A 17662-nucleotide genomic window follows, 5' to 3' on the forward strand; every position below is an offset into this window, starting at 1 on the left:
TGGCTAGTCAGATTTTATTGGGGATAGTCATGGTTTCCAGCTGCCCTCTCCTTACTTACTCTTCTCTCTTTGTACTTAATGAGCATGCTATCTGTGTCTTTATTCTAAGTTGTGGATGGAAGGGGAGTCACTGGGTGAACCACTGGGCGCCTTTCTTCAAGTGATCCATCAGTGATGACTTCTTGGCTCTTGACCGCTGAACCAGTCTTGAATCTGCTAACCTGATCATATCTCTCCACCTTGTTCAGGTGATAGTGTGAAAGCCGTTCTTTTTTTTGCTGAGCTTCAGGTGTACTGGAGTAAACATATCAGGTCTCTTTTTCGTCTTTGCCAGGATTACCAGAGTGGCAGATTAGGAGAATGCTGTAGACACATTATGTTGTATTGGCAGTTTTGATTTTTCACAGATTGTGCTATTAGGACTGAAAGCTAAGAATTACCATATAGGAAGATGGGTTTTTGTGTCAGGGAATAGCTTGGGATCATTAGAGGTGCTGTGACTTTCTCTGTGTGAACCACCCTGTTCTGTTTGCCACATTCAATAAGGAAGGACTGTACTGTATTGTCTCTTGCAAGGCAAATTAGTTTGACATCTAATGCTGATGGGAATAAGCCTCTCTTTCTTTAGCTGGGCTGGTAAATTCAATTTAGCCAATGCTGATTAGGTGTTCACTAGAAAAAGTTACTATAGCAGTAACTGGTGATAGGGTCCATTGCTTGAACTGTGTTGGAAGCCCTGAATAGCATAGAGGAAGCTAGTCTTGGGAGAACTGAAAGAGAAAGACATTAGCTTGATGTTCTTGGAAAGGGGTGACTTTTTTCTGCATATAGAAGTCACATAGGATTTAATTGGTAGTTAATCTACAGCCAGGAATGAGAAAGGGGAAGGTAAAAGGAGGGGAACCGGTAACATTGGGGCAGAGGCACATATTGAAATAATGCATTTATGAGAAAGGAAGGTCCCTTTAATATTGGGCAGGGAGAGACCAAAATCAGCTTCTGAAAGTCCCCAAATGAATGTCCTTTGGCATACTTTGAATGATTGTACATACTTCACTGTCATATACTGCAAGGAATCATGCCTTTGGAAATATATTTTTGTGGAGATGCAGATTTAGGCAGAGAGATTGGGAATTTCCAATTTAAAAACATAACTTTGTATTCTAATTTGAAGTTGAGCTTTGTTATTCAGAGACAATAAGTGATATAATTATGATATAAGCTTTCTTTGTTTTTTAAGTCCGTTTATAGCAGAGATTCTTAGTCTTTTCTATGTTGTGGACCCCTTTGGCAGTATGGCAAACCTCTGGATCCTTTTTTCAGAATATTATTTTTAAAAAATATGACTTAAAATATATAGGATTTCAGTAAGTTCAGTTTTCAAAATATATAAAAACTTCAACAAATGCATGAACCTTAAGTTAAAAATTCATGATTAATAGCATTCTGGGCACCCATTAAAATTCTTGTTGAAAAGTGGTATTTAATATCTTCCTAGGAATTGTCTGCTTCCCTAGAGGCTGTGTATGGGCAGACCAGAGAAGTGACAAATGCTGAAGAAATCCTGCAAAAGTTTTATGAGTGGAAACATGGCAAGAGAGAAGAATTTAACCGAGTTAGAACAGAGACAGACGCTTCTCTACAGCTTCTTGCCGAGTGGTTCACTTCCACTATAAAGGTAAATCAGCCCTTGCCTTCGAGGAGCTAGAGGAGACTCCTGATCTTCCTGTTCTGATTTCAAACATTTAAAAAATTTTGACTTCATGGGTGTGGGCAGGCGTTCTAGAGCAACCTTGTGAGGGGGAAGGGGAAGGGAAAATAGTGCCCACTATGTGCCCAGCCCTGTACCAATATGGTACTTAGTTATTCCCCTAAGTGATGGATGCCAGTCAGTAAGCATTTATTAAGCACTTACTGTAAGCCTCAAGAATTGTGCTAGGCCCTGAGGATACGATGAAAAGTCAAAGGCAAAAATAATCCCTTCTCTCAAGGAGCTCTTAATCCAGTGGGAGATGCAGTAGATGAACAATGATGTACAAACAAAATATATGCAGGATAAATTGGAAATAATCTTAGAAGGAAGCCACTAGCATTAAGGGGATCAAGAAAGACTGTTCTTTCGGAAGGTGGTATCTTAGCTAAGACTTGAGGGAAATCAGGGAGAACAGGAGACAGAGATGAGGGAGAGAATTCTAGGGATAGCCAGAGAAAACCCTGCAGTTGAGAGATGGAGTTTCTTGTTCAAGGAACAGTGAGGAGGCCAGTGTCACTGTGTATCATCACGTTTGGAAGGGTAATATGTAAGAAGATGGAAAGGTTAAGAAGGGTTAGCTTTTGAAAGGCTTTAAAGGCAAAGAGAGCATTGCATTTTCTTTTAAATTTTTTAAAAATTCAAATATATTTTGTTTTTAATTCTCCATTCTCATCCTTCCATCTCCCTCTCTCTCATCTGTTGATAAATCGAGAAAAATAAAACCTGCTACAAATACACATACACATGCATATGTATATATGTGCATACATATAGTCAAGGAAAAAATTCACATTAGTCATGTACAAATATGCATGTGTACACACCCACATATACACATATGTATGCAATACATATAAGCATAAAAGTATGTTTCAATCAGCACTGTGAATCTATTACCACCCCATATAGACATGGAGAGTTTGCTCCATTATGAGTCCAGAAATTGGTCATTATATTGTTCCAGAGTTCCTAAGTCTTTCAGAATTGTTTGATTTTATAATATTGTTGTTACTGTAAAAAATTTTCTCCTGGTTCTGCTCATTTCACTTTGCATCAATTCATGCAAGTCTTCCCATGCTTTTCTGGAACCATCCTCTTTATTTCTTACAACACAATACAACAAAATATTCCATTATATTCACATACTGTAACTTGTTCAGCCATTCCCCAATTGATGGACATTCCTCCAGTTTCTAATTCCTTGCCACCATGAAAAGAACTCATATAAATATTTTTGTATATATGAATCCTTTTCATCTTTTATCTCTTTGGGGTTTAGATCTCGTAGTGGTATCACTGAATCAAAGGGTACTCTCATTTAGTAATTTCATAATCCCAAATTGCTTTCCAGAATGGTTAGATCAGTTCACAACTCCAGCAAGCACATTAATGTATCCAGAGGATTTTGTATTTGATCTCAAGGTAATGAGCTACTGGAATTTATTGAATAGGGAGGTGATATGATCAGACTTGTATTTTAAGACGACCAATTTGACAACTCAGTAAAGGATAGATTAGAGTTGGGACAGATATGTAAGGTGGAAAGACCAACCAGCAACCTATTGCATTAGGCCATGTGTGAGGTGATGATGGCTTGCACCAGCATAGTGACTGTGTCAGAGAAGGGGGCTAATTTGAGAGATGTTATGAAGGTAGAATCCACATGACTTGGCAACTGATTGGATGTGGGGGTGGTGGAGAGATAGTGAGGAGTGAGGCTGACACTAGATTGTGAGCCTGGATCCCTAGGAAGTTGGTGGCATCCTCCATAGCGGGGCTCGGGGTCATGGTGAAGTGTGCAAAACCAGGGGTGTGGGCCAGCAGGTAGCAATTAGGTAAGTGGAACAGAGAAGATTTTTTGGGAAAAATAATAACTTAATTTTTGGACATGTTAATGTTTGAAGTGTCTTCCGTTCATCTAGTTCAAGACATTCAGTAGGCAACTGGAGATTGCCCATTGGAGGGCAGGAGAAAAGGTAGGACTATGTAAATAGAGATGTTAGGAAAGGCTTCAGGCAGAAGATTGTGCTTGAGCTGGTTCTTGAAGGAAAAGAATGAGTCTCGGAGGCTTAGATGAGGAGGTAGCACATTCCAGACATACAAGGAGTGGCCAGTGCCCAGGCGGAGATAGGAGAGGGAGCATTGTGAGTAGTGAGCGGAAAGGCGGCCTTTTTGACTGAATTGCTTAATTAAGCATGAAGGCTCGTAATGTTCAGTGAGGCCAGTTTGCTGAGGGATTTCAAAGGTAAACAGAGGAGTATATGTTTTATCCTAGAGGCAAGAGGAAATCTTTGGAGTTGATTGAGTGGGAGGGTCAGGTCACATGGTCAGATCTGTGTTTGAGGAAAATGACTGGCATTAGTGTGGAATGGATTGTAGTGAGGAGAGATTAAAGGCAGGGAGATCATGCTGTGTGAGTGGAGAGAGATTTTGGAGCTAGATATAGCAAGATTTAGCAACCGATTGGCTTGATGGGGTCAAGGAGAATGAGGAGCCCGAGGGTTTTTGTTGAGGGTTCTATGCCTGGGAGCCTGGAGCAGGAGAGCTGTGCCTGGGACAGAAACAGGAAGTTGGGAAGAGGGTGGTGGGGAAGCGGCACATTGTGTTTGAATTGTCCAACAGGTAGTTCTTAATTCTAATTCTCCCTCTGCTGATTATTTCTGATTTCTTCTGTCTTTTGTACTGAATTCCTTGCATCTTTGTCCCTCCCCTGAGACTGGGAGCTCCTTGAGGACAGAGACTGTCTTTTGCCTTCTTTTGTATCCCCAGTGCTTAGCGTGTCACCTGACAGATAGTAAGGGCTTAATAAATGTTTAACTGACTGAATTGGTGAAGTGGGACCTGAAGCTTAAGGGAAAGTCTGGGCCTGGAAATTCTCTCTTGTTCTGTGTCTGTCTTCATCACTCTCTCTTCCTTTCCATCCTTCTCTGTCTCTGTGTCTCTTCCTTTCTGCCTTTCATCTATCACTCTGTCTGTATACATATGTGAGTCATCTATAAAGAGATGAAAGGTAAAATGCTTGGGACCTGATGAGATTCCCAAGAGCATGGTAGAGTCTGACCAGTACTCTGGTTCATTCACATACCCTAGTTTTTTAGCCACTTTGTTTCCAGTTCCTGGTTACACTTCTGGGAGACTGGTAGGAATAATTTTGCTAAACACTGCACCTTGGTTTCTCTCTTTTTGGCCTTCTTAGGGCACACCCCCAATGGAGGAGTTATTAGGTTGAAAGATGTGAATGTTCTAATTACGTTTTTGTATGATTCCATGTTCTGAAATCCTGAATGGTTGAACAATAATCTGATCTTTTGCAATTTTTTGTTACTTTGCATTGCGGGAGGTAAAGTTCAGTTTTTAATTTGTATTTCTCTTCTTGGTGCCTGCTTTCATGCAGTTCATGACTTGTTCTTTTTTCTTTAAACATTTTTATTGATATTCTTTTATTTTCCTTTGCCTTCATTTCCGAATATCTCTTCTCCTTCACACACCAAGGAACCATCTCTTAATGAAGAATCAAAAACAAAGAGGAAAAAAAAATAGCAAACCTAACGACCACATCAGCTGAATCTTGCAGTGTCCCAGACTCATATCGTCCCCCACCTCTGCAGTGAAGGGGTGGAGAGGTGTGTCTGGACATTCACAACCTTCTAAAAATAATGTTTTATAATTTTTCCAAGTATCGAAGTGAAGCTTCCTGGCCTTTAGTTTGCTAATTCTCTTCCTTTTTTTGTAAATCTGGACCAGACTTGTTCCTTTCTGGTCCTTCAGCTTTTTTCTCATTCTTCATGATCTTTCAAAGATTAAAGTGGCTTAGCCATCACATTGGAGAGTTTTTCCCGCCCTGGGGTATGATTTGTCTGACTTGGATTACTTGAATGTTCTCTTAACCATTCCCTACTTATCCCTGGTTTTGCCTCTTAACTCTTTTCTCAACTATTAATTGCTAAATTTGGAAAAAACCTAAGGTAGCTCAATAAATTAATCTTAATTTTGTGCATATTTCAATTTCTTTCAACTAAGTTTTTTGATCTAAATGATGAAGAATCTCTGAATTCTGAAGAAGTAATTGGCAACATTGACAAAATACTGGAGAAGATTGAGTCTGATGTTTGCAAAGAGCTGGAGATCTCTCTCGTTGTGAGTTACTGTCCTTAAAATATGTATAGGCATTATATTTTATGGCATGTATACACTTGAAAGGAAATAAAGTGACTTGTGATTTTATAAATAATTTTACATGATAAATCTGTTCATGGAAAGACTTCTTCAGGTGCCTGGCAAAGTCTGTTACAAATTTTAATTTCAAAGCTGAATTTGAGGTTTCTTTTAAATAGAAGAAAACCAATGCCAATCTTTTAAATGGGTGAGTTTTCTGTACTAATTAATGATACAGTCCTGTCAAACTTTTGGTTTGAAGGAGTTGCTTATGGAGGAAGGGAAAGCTTCACTTGAAATGATCTCTGGGAGAGAGCTGAAAGGGCAGGGTTCATTGGTATCCTTTCCCCTCAGGATGTCCTTTGGGAACATCATAGTCAACTCCCTCATTTACAGAAAAGAAACCAGAGCTATGGTGGTTGAGGCAGCCTGGAGACTCCGGAGCCAAGTGGTTGTTCTACTCTGCTGTCTCTATCCTCCCTCCTTGCCCAACCTGCATTAAAATTAGGGGTCACTTCAAGTGTCTGTGAGGCTCTTTCTCTTATCTCATCCTCGGAGTTGGAATGATATTTCTGCTATTAGAGATGGTTTTCCAAAGCCATTTTTTAAGGCTGTGCTGTTCTTAATTGTTTGAAATCCTAGCAGCTTTTTTTTTTTATTCTTGATATTTGTACCTTTAAGTACTTGTGACATTTGCAGGTAGGATTCATACTCTGTACAGATTACTGTTCTCATAAAATTAACTGCCCTCCTTAGCACACTTTGCCTGATATGATATTGTCTCAGAACCAGTTAATAACATCAGGTCAAGATAGACTTTTTCCTCATTTGACACACATTCCTGATTCCTCCAATTTAGGTTTTTTCCTAGAGGGGTTTATGAATAGAATGACCAATTCAGTTCACTCAGCCATTCTTCATTAGTAAGTGCCTTCTGTGTACAAAAACAGTGTTAGTCTCTAGAGATACAGAGAGGAAAACTGAACAGACCCTTTCCTAGAGGAGTGTACACTGTTCCTCATAAAGTTGTTACGAGCCCTCAGATTGATTTTGCTGTCTTTATGTGCATTTTCATCAAATTCATTTTATAGCTTTTGCTTCTTCCCTATCTTAATTCTAATCATTAAATGAGAAATGAAATTAATTTATAAGATTAAAAAATTTTTTTGGTTAAAAGTCTTCTGACTATCTTATTGGAAATAAAAGGTCATTTACTTAAAACATTTTTTTTTTTTAAGGAAAGTTAGAATCTTGCCATTCCTTAGTGTCATTTTGGTGTATAGTAGATAGGGCAAAGAATATGGAGTCAGAAGACCTGGATTGGAATCCTGCCTCAAACACTTTGGGCTGTGTGGTCTTTGGAGAGTTGCATCCACTCTCTGGGTCTCAACCTCCTTATCTATAAAATGAGGAGTTGTGCTTGATGGCTTCTGAGGTTCCTCCCCTCCAACTTTACAGCTGTTAGGCTGTGCTGTTGCCCCTACCTCTTCTCTTTTCACTCAAGACTTTTGGTGTTTAGTGTACCATTATGCGTGTTTTCATTTAGGAGCAAGGTGACATAGACAAGGAGATCATCCTGAATACATATAATGAAGTCCTACAAAAGATACGTTCGGAGGAGAGGCTCATCACTATAGTGCAAGCTAAATATAAGGCCAGCATTGAGGTTAGTTTGTTTATACTTAAGTATTTGGGTGATAGTTTGCCGTATTTAACTTTCTCAAATAGCCTTTTCTCTTAAAAATTTTTTTATTATTTCTCTTTTTTAAATCAAATATTGCTTGTGCTCTACTTAGTTTTGAGGTAAATTTTAATAAAAATGACCTTATGTTGTTGAAATCATACATATGCTTATAAAAATACTAAATTCATTAAGCTAAAACACGGATTTTCTTCATTTTATATTTAAGAACGACTAATTGAGAAACTAGTAGAACTAGGTAACACCATTGTAATGCATAAATCTAGGAATTATGTAATTTTGTTTAAAAGAAACCTTTACCAAACCAGTTTCCTCTAAATAACTAGATTTACTCCTAGTAGTGTCCATTTGAAAAAAGCAAAAACAGAAACAGAGCACTGCTCTGGTTGGGCCTTTAATAGATTATGTGATACTATAGAAAAACGGATTTATAAACCTTTGTGGCATCCATGATTTGAGAGATTTCTCATATGTTATGTTTTTCACATGGGTAATGGTGGATATTTTAAAATTTTAATTTAGTCTTTGGTTCCAATAATGTGTAGTGTAGTGGTTGTTTTTCACAAAGGTAGCTTCTAGGTACTTTTCACAAATTAAACATCTCACAATGCCTGATACTATTGTTGATGAACTGAATTAATCAATGATGTCATAACTATTTTTTTATTCGTAGTTTAAGAAGCAAATTATGGAATGGTTAAATAAAAGCCCCAATGTGGACCATTTACTTTCTATTAAGAAGACTCTTAAAGGCTTAAAAGCTCAACTGAGATGGAAACTGGTTGAAAAGAACAACCTGGAGGAGGTATGGAAACCAGCCATAGTGCTGAGCACCTGCTCTTTTGGCTGATTTTTGAGTCTAGTTAAACATAAGAACACAAGTGGAAAGTGAATCATTTGCAGAACTTTCTCACTCAACACAGCAATTGGTTTTATTTCTGCTGAAGAAAACCTGTAGTAAATCTTAATCCTCAAGAAGAAAACCCCCAACTATTGACATTCACTGCTTGTGGCTTCTGCCTCCTTGACCACTCTCTCTAATAAATGTGCTTGCTTTGTGTTAGCATCCCAGAAAATAGTCTCAGTTTCCTCTAAGAAACATGTAGCATAGTTTTGCTTTTCTTCTGATTACAGGCTGATGATTGTGATGAATCTGAAATGGATAAAATAAAAGATGAAATCATTCAGTTGCGTCAACATGTCTTTGAGAAAATTCACCACGAGCAGGAGGAATATGTAAGTTCTGGGCTAGGTCTATATTGAGAGATTGACTTCTAAGAGCCAGCTCCCAGGCTACTGGGTACCGTAGTACCCAGTGTCACAGAGAGGCCCCATAAGTCTGGGTCCTGGCCCTCAGCCACCTCCTGTCACCTGGAGTGTCCTTATTTATAATGGGGGTGGTCAGATCTTCTCTTGTGTCCCTTGGGTGCTGGGAAGACAAAAGGAGGTCCCAGAAAAGCAGCATTTGGTCTCACATTGTGTATAGTTGTTAATGCAGGCTTTACTGGTGTCACCTAGGAATCTGTTTTTAACTCAGTTAACAGTGTGGTACCTCTTTCCAGCAGACAGCCAGAAACTGGATGAGGATTCAGATAATTTGTCCCTGAGAGCTATTGTTAGGGCAGAATTCCTTCAGTTTACACACTGGCTTCAATACCTTTCTCGTAGTTACTTGTATGTTGTGATGTTTTTGTCACACAGAGCAAACCATGCAATTTAAAAACTTGGATTAATCCAGTATAAAACATAAACAAGTTTTTCTTTCTGTTTTGGGTTGTGGATTGGGGCATTTAATAACTGGGCTTTTCCTGTACATTGACCTAAAGGAATCCCCAAGAAAGCAAAGGTTTTTTTCCCCCACTTGTAAAGGTTGGGTCTGGACAGGAAAGGGATATTCATTTTTAGTTCCTATTCCAGTATTTCTTTAAAGAAAAGTCTGAAATGCATTTTTAACATTTTTAATGCCTGTATATATGATTAAAATCAAACTTTCTAACTTCAGAGAAGTAAAATAGAGGCTTCTGGAGAGAAATATTGAATAAATTAACTGTATTTTCTCAAATGATAACTAGTTGTTTTAATTTCAGGAGAAGCTAACTAGTTTGGTGCAAAAGTGGTTCCCTGAGCTACCTCTTCTTCACCCAGAAGCAGGAATACTTAAATACATGGTAAGTTTGGGTGACTGTGAAATCTGAGAAAAATGTCCAGAAAAATGAAGTCTCTTGGTATCTTAAATTTTCACTGCAAAGAAGAAAATTTCACTCAGCAGCTATTTGTTTCCCTGTTTTCAAGTTTCTTAAATAAAGTAACAGTGTGATGGTTGTTCCCCTGTGCTTTTTCCGTTTGACTCACAAGAACTGAGGCTTGAGTGGCGTTTGTCAGAGTTGACCTCTGTGGATGCCTCTGTTGCTGGGCATATCAGAAAGGACCAGCGCCAGCCCAGTGCCCACCACAGGGTGTCAGGGAGGTCAAGGGGTTAGCCTAGGGAGCAGCAGGGAAGCAGTGCAGAACTCACTTCAGGGGAGTGAGGAAGGATGATGTCAGTGGGCCTATCCCCCAGTAAAAGCACTTTCTTCTCTGCTTTCTTTGATGTAATCAGCCAGGTATGTACTGTTTGTATCTTTGAGGGGCTTAGAGGTTGGCAGGTGAATCTTGCCCTTGACCGATAGAGTGACAGGCACCAGGATCACTGTTTGATGCCAATGCACCAGGGGTTTTTCAGTGTGGTCTTACTCATACACTGGTGTATCTAGGTCTTGAAAAAGTATGGTCATTGATAGACTTTTAATTTTAGTTCATTCAGCAAGTGCTTACCAAGCACCTACTACATATGTTAGATATAGGGGATAAAGACAGAAAGCCAGACCTTTGAGAAAGGAACTTAACATTTTATTGAGAAAAAGGCAAAGTGTACGTAGAGAAGTCAGTGCAAACCAAGTAGATATGTGATACACCGTCAGTTTAGGACAAGCCTCCTATAGGAAGTAACATTGGAGCTGAGCTTTGAAGAAAGATTAGCGTTCTTTGAGGTGAGAATGTAGAGGAAGAACTTTCCAGGCATGGGGAACAGACTGCCTGTACAAAGACACGGAGATGAAATGGAGGAACAAGGTCAGCTTGATTGGATTATAGAATTATATATACTGAGCCTGGAAAGGTAAGTGGGAGCCAGATTGTAAAGGATTTCAATTTAAAACTGAGGAAATTGTAGTTGATCCTAGAAACAATGGGCTGTCACTGAAATTTGGGAGGTAGAGGAGGAACATGGCTAGTCTTGCACAGCTTTAGGAAAGGCACTTTGGCAGCTCTGGGGAGAAGAGAGTGGAGGGACAAGCTTGAGAACTGAGCCAGACCTTGATACAGGGAGCTCTGGGGCCTGAGATCAGCAGAGTTCTGGAGAACATGGTCTTCCCAGCCCCTGCAGTGCTATAAAATTACATTTCTATGCCAACCAGTAATAGATGATGAAATACCCTTCAGATGTTAAAGTGCAGGAAAGTTTAATTTTGTGTAATGCTTTGTCCACGTATCTTTGGCTAACGATAACGAAACCACATGTATTACTCAGAACTCTGGAGGAATTTTGACTGTTAGCCTGGAACGGGACCTTTTGGATGCTGAGCCCATGAAAGAACTTAGCAGCAAGCGTCCTCTGGTATGTTGTGAAGTGGATGGGCAGAAGGTCCTTCTAAAGGTCAGTCTCAGTTCTTGTAGCTAATAGAGGCTTGTAGGGTTAAATTGGGTGGGGGTTCCTTTTAAGCAACCGACAAGTAATGGAGGTTCTCTTTGGAAGAATATGTTTATAATTAAAATATCTAACCTTTTCTCCTACGTTCTCTTAAGGGACAGTCTGATGAATATTGGAATGATTTTTCCCCCCTTAGCCAACCAATCTTTTTTTTTGCATATCATGCTCCTGGTGATTCCTGTGAATTGAAGTTCTTGCTTTTCTTGCTGTTAGGCTTAACTAAGATTATTAGTTAAAACATTGTGCTGTTGGATTTTGCTCTCTGTTCTTGGAAGTACATCATATAGGAAGCTGTTAACTTGATAGATAAAACTAAAATCTTAGAGAAATTGTATACGTATTTGTACATTTGAAAATAAGGTTTTGCACTGTCACTTCCTTTACTCAGATAGGAGCGCAATAGTCTTTAGTATGACGTTTCATATTGCAATTTTTAGCGTGATAGTCATTTCATGTTCTACTTGTCAGTCAGCAAGCCATTATTGAGCTCTGTGCCATGTCATCTCATTTGATTCTCACAACAGTCGGGTGAGTTAGATAATTCTAATTTCTTTTTTGGTTTTCAAATAAGTTTTATTGATGTCCGTTGTTTTTCCTCCTTACTTCATGTAACAAGTAGTATTTTTTTTTAAAGGCAAAAAAAGAGGAAAGAAAATCTGAAAATCTGTGCAATGTGGCCCTCTCACCTCTGCAAAAGGGAATGGGGGTGGGAGTGGTAGCTCACATCTCTTGTTCTGAGTTCTGCTTGTTCTCTGTGAGTTTGCCAACATTTACTTTTCAATTTTGGGTTGGTTTTTTCATCTGTATCGTTGTGGTCATTTGTCTTTGTTTTTCTTGGCTCTGCAGAATTCACTTTGCATCTGTTCATGTAGATCTTTCCATGTTTCTGTGTCTTTATTACATGCATAATTTCTTATAGCCCAGTCACATTCCATGACGTCCATGGACCACAGTGTGTTTAACCATTCCCCAATTGATGGGCATCTGCTTGGTTTCCAGTTCTTTGCTCTCGTAAAAAGTACTGCTATAAATATTTTGGGGAGAGAGAGAGGGGGAGAGAGAGGGGGAGGGGAGAGAGAGAGAGAGAGAGAGAGAGAGTGTGTGTGTGTGTGTGTGTGTGTGTGTGTGTGTGTGTGTGTGTGTGTGTGTGCTTCTTATCATTAGCCTCCTTGGGGAATAAGCCTCATAATAGAATATATGGGTCATAGGGTAGGAATATTTTAATTACTTTATTTGTATCATTGCAAATTGCTTTCCAGAATGGTTGGACCATTTGCTGCTCTTACCAACTGCCACAACTTCTCCAACATTGACTGTTTCCATCTTTTCCCATCTTGACTAATTTTCAGGGTGTGAAGTGAAGCCTCAGGATCATTTTAATTTGCATTTCTATTATTATTAGTGATTCGGAGCATTCTTTTGACTGTTAATAGTTTAAAATTCTTTTGAGAACTGTTTGTTCATATCCTTTGACTACTCACCGATTGGGGAGCGAATGCCTTTTGGTCTTGGATATTTTTGTTAATCGTTTGTTTGTCTTGGACACCAAACCTACATCAGAACACCTTGATACAAAGTTGCTTTTAAAAAAAAACATTTGTGATGCTAATAATATTATCCAGATTTTATAGGTAGGTAGGAAGTAGCAGAGGGGTATGGCTGGCGGCCTGTGTGGCACAGGAGCCTTGTCTCTTGGCTCTAGGGCTATTCTGTGGATATGAACACGGAGGCCACAGTGATCCAGAGAGCGGCCCGCTACCACAGAGCGTGGAGAGAGTCCAAGGAAGAGTCGGGATTGCTACCCTTGATGTTCCTCTTTCTGTGTAAGGTAAAATACAGACTTTTCAAGTTTAATTCGTGAATGTTTTTACTTTTTGACACCTAGGAAGGATTTTCTTTGGTATAAATGGACTGTTTCAGATTTCGTTGAAAACCGTTATTCCTTTTAACATGCTAGAAAGTTGATTATTTACTTTAAAAATTGTGTTAGCCTCCTTGTCACTCTTGAGTCACATTATCTCTTTCTTTTTACTCTTAGTCTGACCCTTTGGCTTATCTGATGGTCCCCTATTACCCTAGGGCAAGTCTGGGTGCTGTCCAGGCCAGCATGCCTTTGTCTGCAGAAGTAAGTAGAGGAACAGAGGGCATCTTTACCCCTGGAGCTTACGAAACCTTTCTTTCTTAACAAATGCTGTATTTCTTGAAAATTCCCACTTTTCAGCTAAGGCCTTACAAGCAACATGGGAGGAAGCCTCCAGTAACATGCATTTCTTAAGTACCTAATTTGCTTATTCCCCGGTGTATTACACTCTGCTTTGTATAGATAATAAAATAATATCGGGTAGTAGAACATGATTTGTTTGCACTGATCCTTTTCTGGTCTTTTTCTCTGTTCATTTACTTAGAAATGTTGTGGCTATTTTTCTACAGTAGGTGATTTGTATATTCTACTTTTAGTATCTCTACTTTGCATCACTTTGCCTTTTCATATTTTTTATGATGCAGTAGTATCTGGTTACATTAGTATGCCACCGTTTATTCAGCTGTGTCTGCTGTTCAGCAGTTTCAACCACTTCAAAGCAATTATCAATATTTCTGAACCAGAAGTCTTTTGCGTATTTGTTGTTATTGTTGTTTTCGTCATGTCTAACACTTCATGACCCTATTTGAGCTTTTCTTTGCGAAGACATTTGAGTGGTTTGCTATTTCCTTCTCTGACTCATTTTACAGATGAGGAAACTGAGGCAAACAGGGTGAAGTGACTTGCCCAGGGTCACACAGATAGTAAATATCTAAACTGGATTTGAATTCAGGTCTTCCTGACTTTAGACCCAGCACTCTATCCATTGTGCCACCTAGCTGTCCCATTTTACATTTGTCTGTATATTCATTTTTAATAATGTCTTTGAGCTGTAGTCCTAGTAACCAAACAAGTCAAAGAGTATTATCGGTTTTTATAACTAACTATTTCTGTCTTGTTCCCCTTCAAATCTCACACCAATTTATAGTCTTATCAATAATGTAATAGAGGGCCTTTTTCATTTTAACCCCTGTATGCATGAATATAATTGTTTTTAGGATTTAGAGGCCAATTTGCTAGGTGTGTGGTGGTACCTTCAAGTTTTAATTTGCGTTTTTTGATTTGTTTGAATAGCATTTCAATTAGTTATTAACAATATGTGTATTTTTCTTTGAAAATTACCTGCTCTGTCCATTTTAACCATTTTTCATTGGGGAATGGTTTTTGTTTTTTTGATTCTGGATGTCACATAATTTATCACGTGTATTTATCATAGGTATTTATTCCAGATTTTTCCCCTAACCTGTTTTTTTTTTCTTTAAATATTACTTTTTATCTTAGAAAATATTCTTGGTAATCATAGCTATATATTTTTATCCTATAATTTCTTCCATTTTATAATTTTTTTTCTCTATCATAGAGAACAAATTTTCCTTTCTTTCTCCTTTTTTTTCTAACTTTAAAACATTGAGCTGAGGGATCGAATTGGATTTTTGTATATAGTATGAAGGATGACTCTAGTCTTTCTGCTGTTTTGTGTTTTCCATTCCTCGTGTCTCATAATATCAGTTTAAGTTTGAGCTTCTTTTCTTCAGTAATAATGTAATTATAATAATAAGTAAATAATAAATAATAATAAGTAAAATTATGACCAAGTGGAGTATCTATAAAGGGGCTTTGGGTGGTTTGCTGTCTTGGAAAAACAGAAAAATGTTAAACTGTCTTCATTTTTAAACCTGGAACTTCGTCTGGCCTTAATTTAGTTATTTTTTTTTTACTCTGACTAGTCATTATTTGAGAAATCATCCTAGCTTTTTGAGAGGGCTTCTTTATATGATTAAAGAAGACCCAGGAGCAGAATGAGCTGACCATTTTTTGATTTTTCTTTGTGTATTGTTAAACTCTAGGAAGCTTTAAAGGTCATGAAGGGTGTTGCACATGGCCTTCATACATTGCATAAAGCTAACATCATCCATGGATCACTGCATCACAACAACATATTTGTCTTGAACCGAGAACGAGGAATTGTGGGAGATTTTGACTTCACCAAATCTGTGGTAAAAAGTCTGGTGTTGGGGTTGGTTCTTTGAATGACTTTAAATGTGAGTACTCTGTTATCAGTAGGTAGTCCTGAATTTAAATGTACGTTTGAAACACAGGTGCTTCGACCTTGGGCTAAGGGATGTCAAGATTTATTCAGTTTACTGTTTCCCTATTATGGGTAGGGAGAGGGTCCAGTGGAGGGGCAAATAGTGTTTGTATACAGAGCCTTAAGTGACTGATTGCTATGTAACCAGTAACAATGCTTATGCGATCTCATTTCACTCAGTCATCAAGCATTTGTTCAGGCCTGCCACGTGTCCAGGGATACAAATACAGAGAAGGAAACAAGAGTTTACAGTCAGTTGTGTTAGCTGAGTATCACTGTCTTTAAAGATGAATCTTGTGTAATGCCGTCCTAGATTTTGTAAGATTTCCTAGCACTGTGGAAGGCCAAGGGCATGATAAACAAAGTCAGTTTTTCAGATGATGCATGTGTGCAGAGTACTGTGCTGGATGCCAGGAGTGCACAAGTGAGAAGTCAGACCATTGCTGTCCTCCAGAAGCTTATAGCCCTATAAGAGGGGGCAAACACACAGGCGACAGCAGGACACAGTGGAGGGCATGAAGAGGGCAGGGGCAAGACAGAGCCAAGGGCATTCTGATTTTTAGGAAGAGCAGTAGAGGGTTAGCCACTTGGCTTGTCTCCAGGAAGGCCTCACAGGGGTGGGATATGCTCCAGGCCTTGGGCACAGCATGTAGGAAGGCAGACAAGTAGAACACTGGCATTGTTTGACTCCTGAAGTTACCCATTCATAGTGGGTGCTGAGCTAATGATGGTGATGTTTTTAGTTGGAGAAATTGATGGGTTCAGCAGTCAGCTGAGAGGGTGAACCCTCCTGTGAAGGATTTGTTTGTAAAAAGTAGAAGGACAAATATTCCTTCTTGTGTATCATGGATTGTAATGGTAGTTAGTTTTCATGTCGTCACCCTCAAATCATAAAGTAATGCCTGTTATCTGTATAAAGCTGGAGAGAGATTTTTATACTGTATTCCACAAAATGAACAGACAAATGAAAATCTATATCTGATTTTCTGATCAAATGCCAGATTATGCAAAGGCTGCAATAAAACAGATTTGCTCAGATATTCAATTTAGCAGGTTAATATTGCATAAAAATCAAGAGTATATAAAAAATTGAGTTATGAATTTTAAATAGAAATATATGAGACCTAGTTTGGGCTAGCCACCAACAGTAAATGCAGAGTACTTAAAAAAAAGCATGCTTTAATGACAGACCCACCATAAAACAATTCTGACTTGTAGGCTCTTTCATTGGGATGGTTCAAGGAAAAATGATCTTGAGGACTTTTCCCACTGTTCACTTAGAGATATTTTGCTGGCATTTTAGTGCATCTCTCCAAGGTGGCACGCTGGGCAGGGAGTGAAAGTCAGTTTGGCCATATAGGAAAAGGATATGGTCAGAGTGAGTGATTAGGATTGGGAAGGAGAGGGTAATCTGCGTATTTAGGCGATTGCTTTTGTTAGCTGTATTTCCCAGTTTTTCCAGTAATGTAATTGTCTTTGTGATAAGTCATTTACAGAGTGCTTTTAGGGTTTGCTGAGTATTTTTTCCCCCCAATCTTATGAGGTAAGCAGCATAGGTACTGCTGTGTACATTTTACATGAGGAAACCAGAGTAGTCACCCTGCCAGCATTTCACAGCATCACAGAGCTGTAGAGTTGGAAAGGACCTTAGTCTTCAATTATTCTCCCTCATGCATAAGGAATCCCACTAGAGCACCCCGGACAGGCAGCTCACCTCTTCTCTGGGCAGCCTCTTCCATTTGGAGCAGGTCCCCCTGACATCAAGCCTTAGTTGGCCTCTTTGTGGTTTCTTCACATCCTCATTTTGCTCTGTGAGGCCAAATGGAAGAAGTCTAATACCTCTTCAGCATGGGACATCCCTTTTATGCATTAACATTGCCCCTGAGGTTTTTTTTTTTCTTAACACTAAACATGCCCATTTTCTTTAACTGATCCTAATGTGTCATAAACTCACAGTCCTTCACCAGTCTGGTTGTCTTCCTTGGACACTCTCCGGCTGGTCGATATTCTAATAAATTATGCTTCCTAGGACTTAATACAATTCTTTCAGTGGGGTTATTGCTTCTCTACTTCTGGAAGCTGCCCTTTCTTAAATCCTGTCTCCTCACCCCAGATCCTGTTCTTTTCACTACATT

At 38.9% G+C, this 17662-nt stretch overlaps 1 protein-coding gene across 4 annotated transcripts in view; it reads left to right on the plus strand.

Moving 5' to 3' along the window:
• STK31 (serine/threonine kinase 31) overlaps positions 1–17662 on the plus strand; it is a 73410-nt gene that overhangs the window by 40940 nt on the left and 14808 nt on the right. For all 4 annotated transcript variants that reach the window (XM_072650940.1, XM_072650939.1, XM_072650937.1 and 1 more), the window contains exons 12-21: positions 1499–1678; positions 5774–5890; positions 7455–7574; positions 8284–8415; positions 8745–8846; positions 9698–9778; positions 11179–11304; positions 13061–13186; positions 13397–13483; positions 15286–15435. In XM_072650940.1, the coding sequence (XP_072507041.1) occupies positions 1499–1678; positions 5774–5890; positions 7455–7574; positions 8284–8415; positions 8745–8846; positions 9698–9778; positions 11179–11304; positions 13061–13186; positions 13397–13483; positions 15286–15435 (1221 nt within the window). The remainder of the gene's footprint in view (positions 1–1498; positions 1679–5773; positions 5891–7454; positions 7575–8283; positions 8416–8744; positions 8847–9697; positions 9779–11178; positions 11305–13060; positions 13187–13396; positions 13484–15285; positions 15436–17662) is intronic.

Source organism: Notamacropus eugenii, chromosome 3 (genome assembly GCF_028372415.1).
Source record: "Notamacropus eugenii isolate mMacEug1 chromosome 3, mMacEug1.pri_v2, whole genome shotgun sequence".
In the NCBI taxonomy this organism is placed as follows: Eukaryota; Metazoa; Chordata; class Mammalia; order Diprotodontia; family Macropodidae; genus Notamacropus; species Notamacropus eugenii.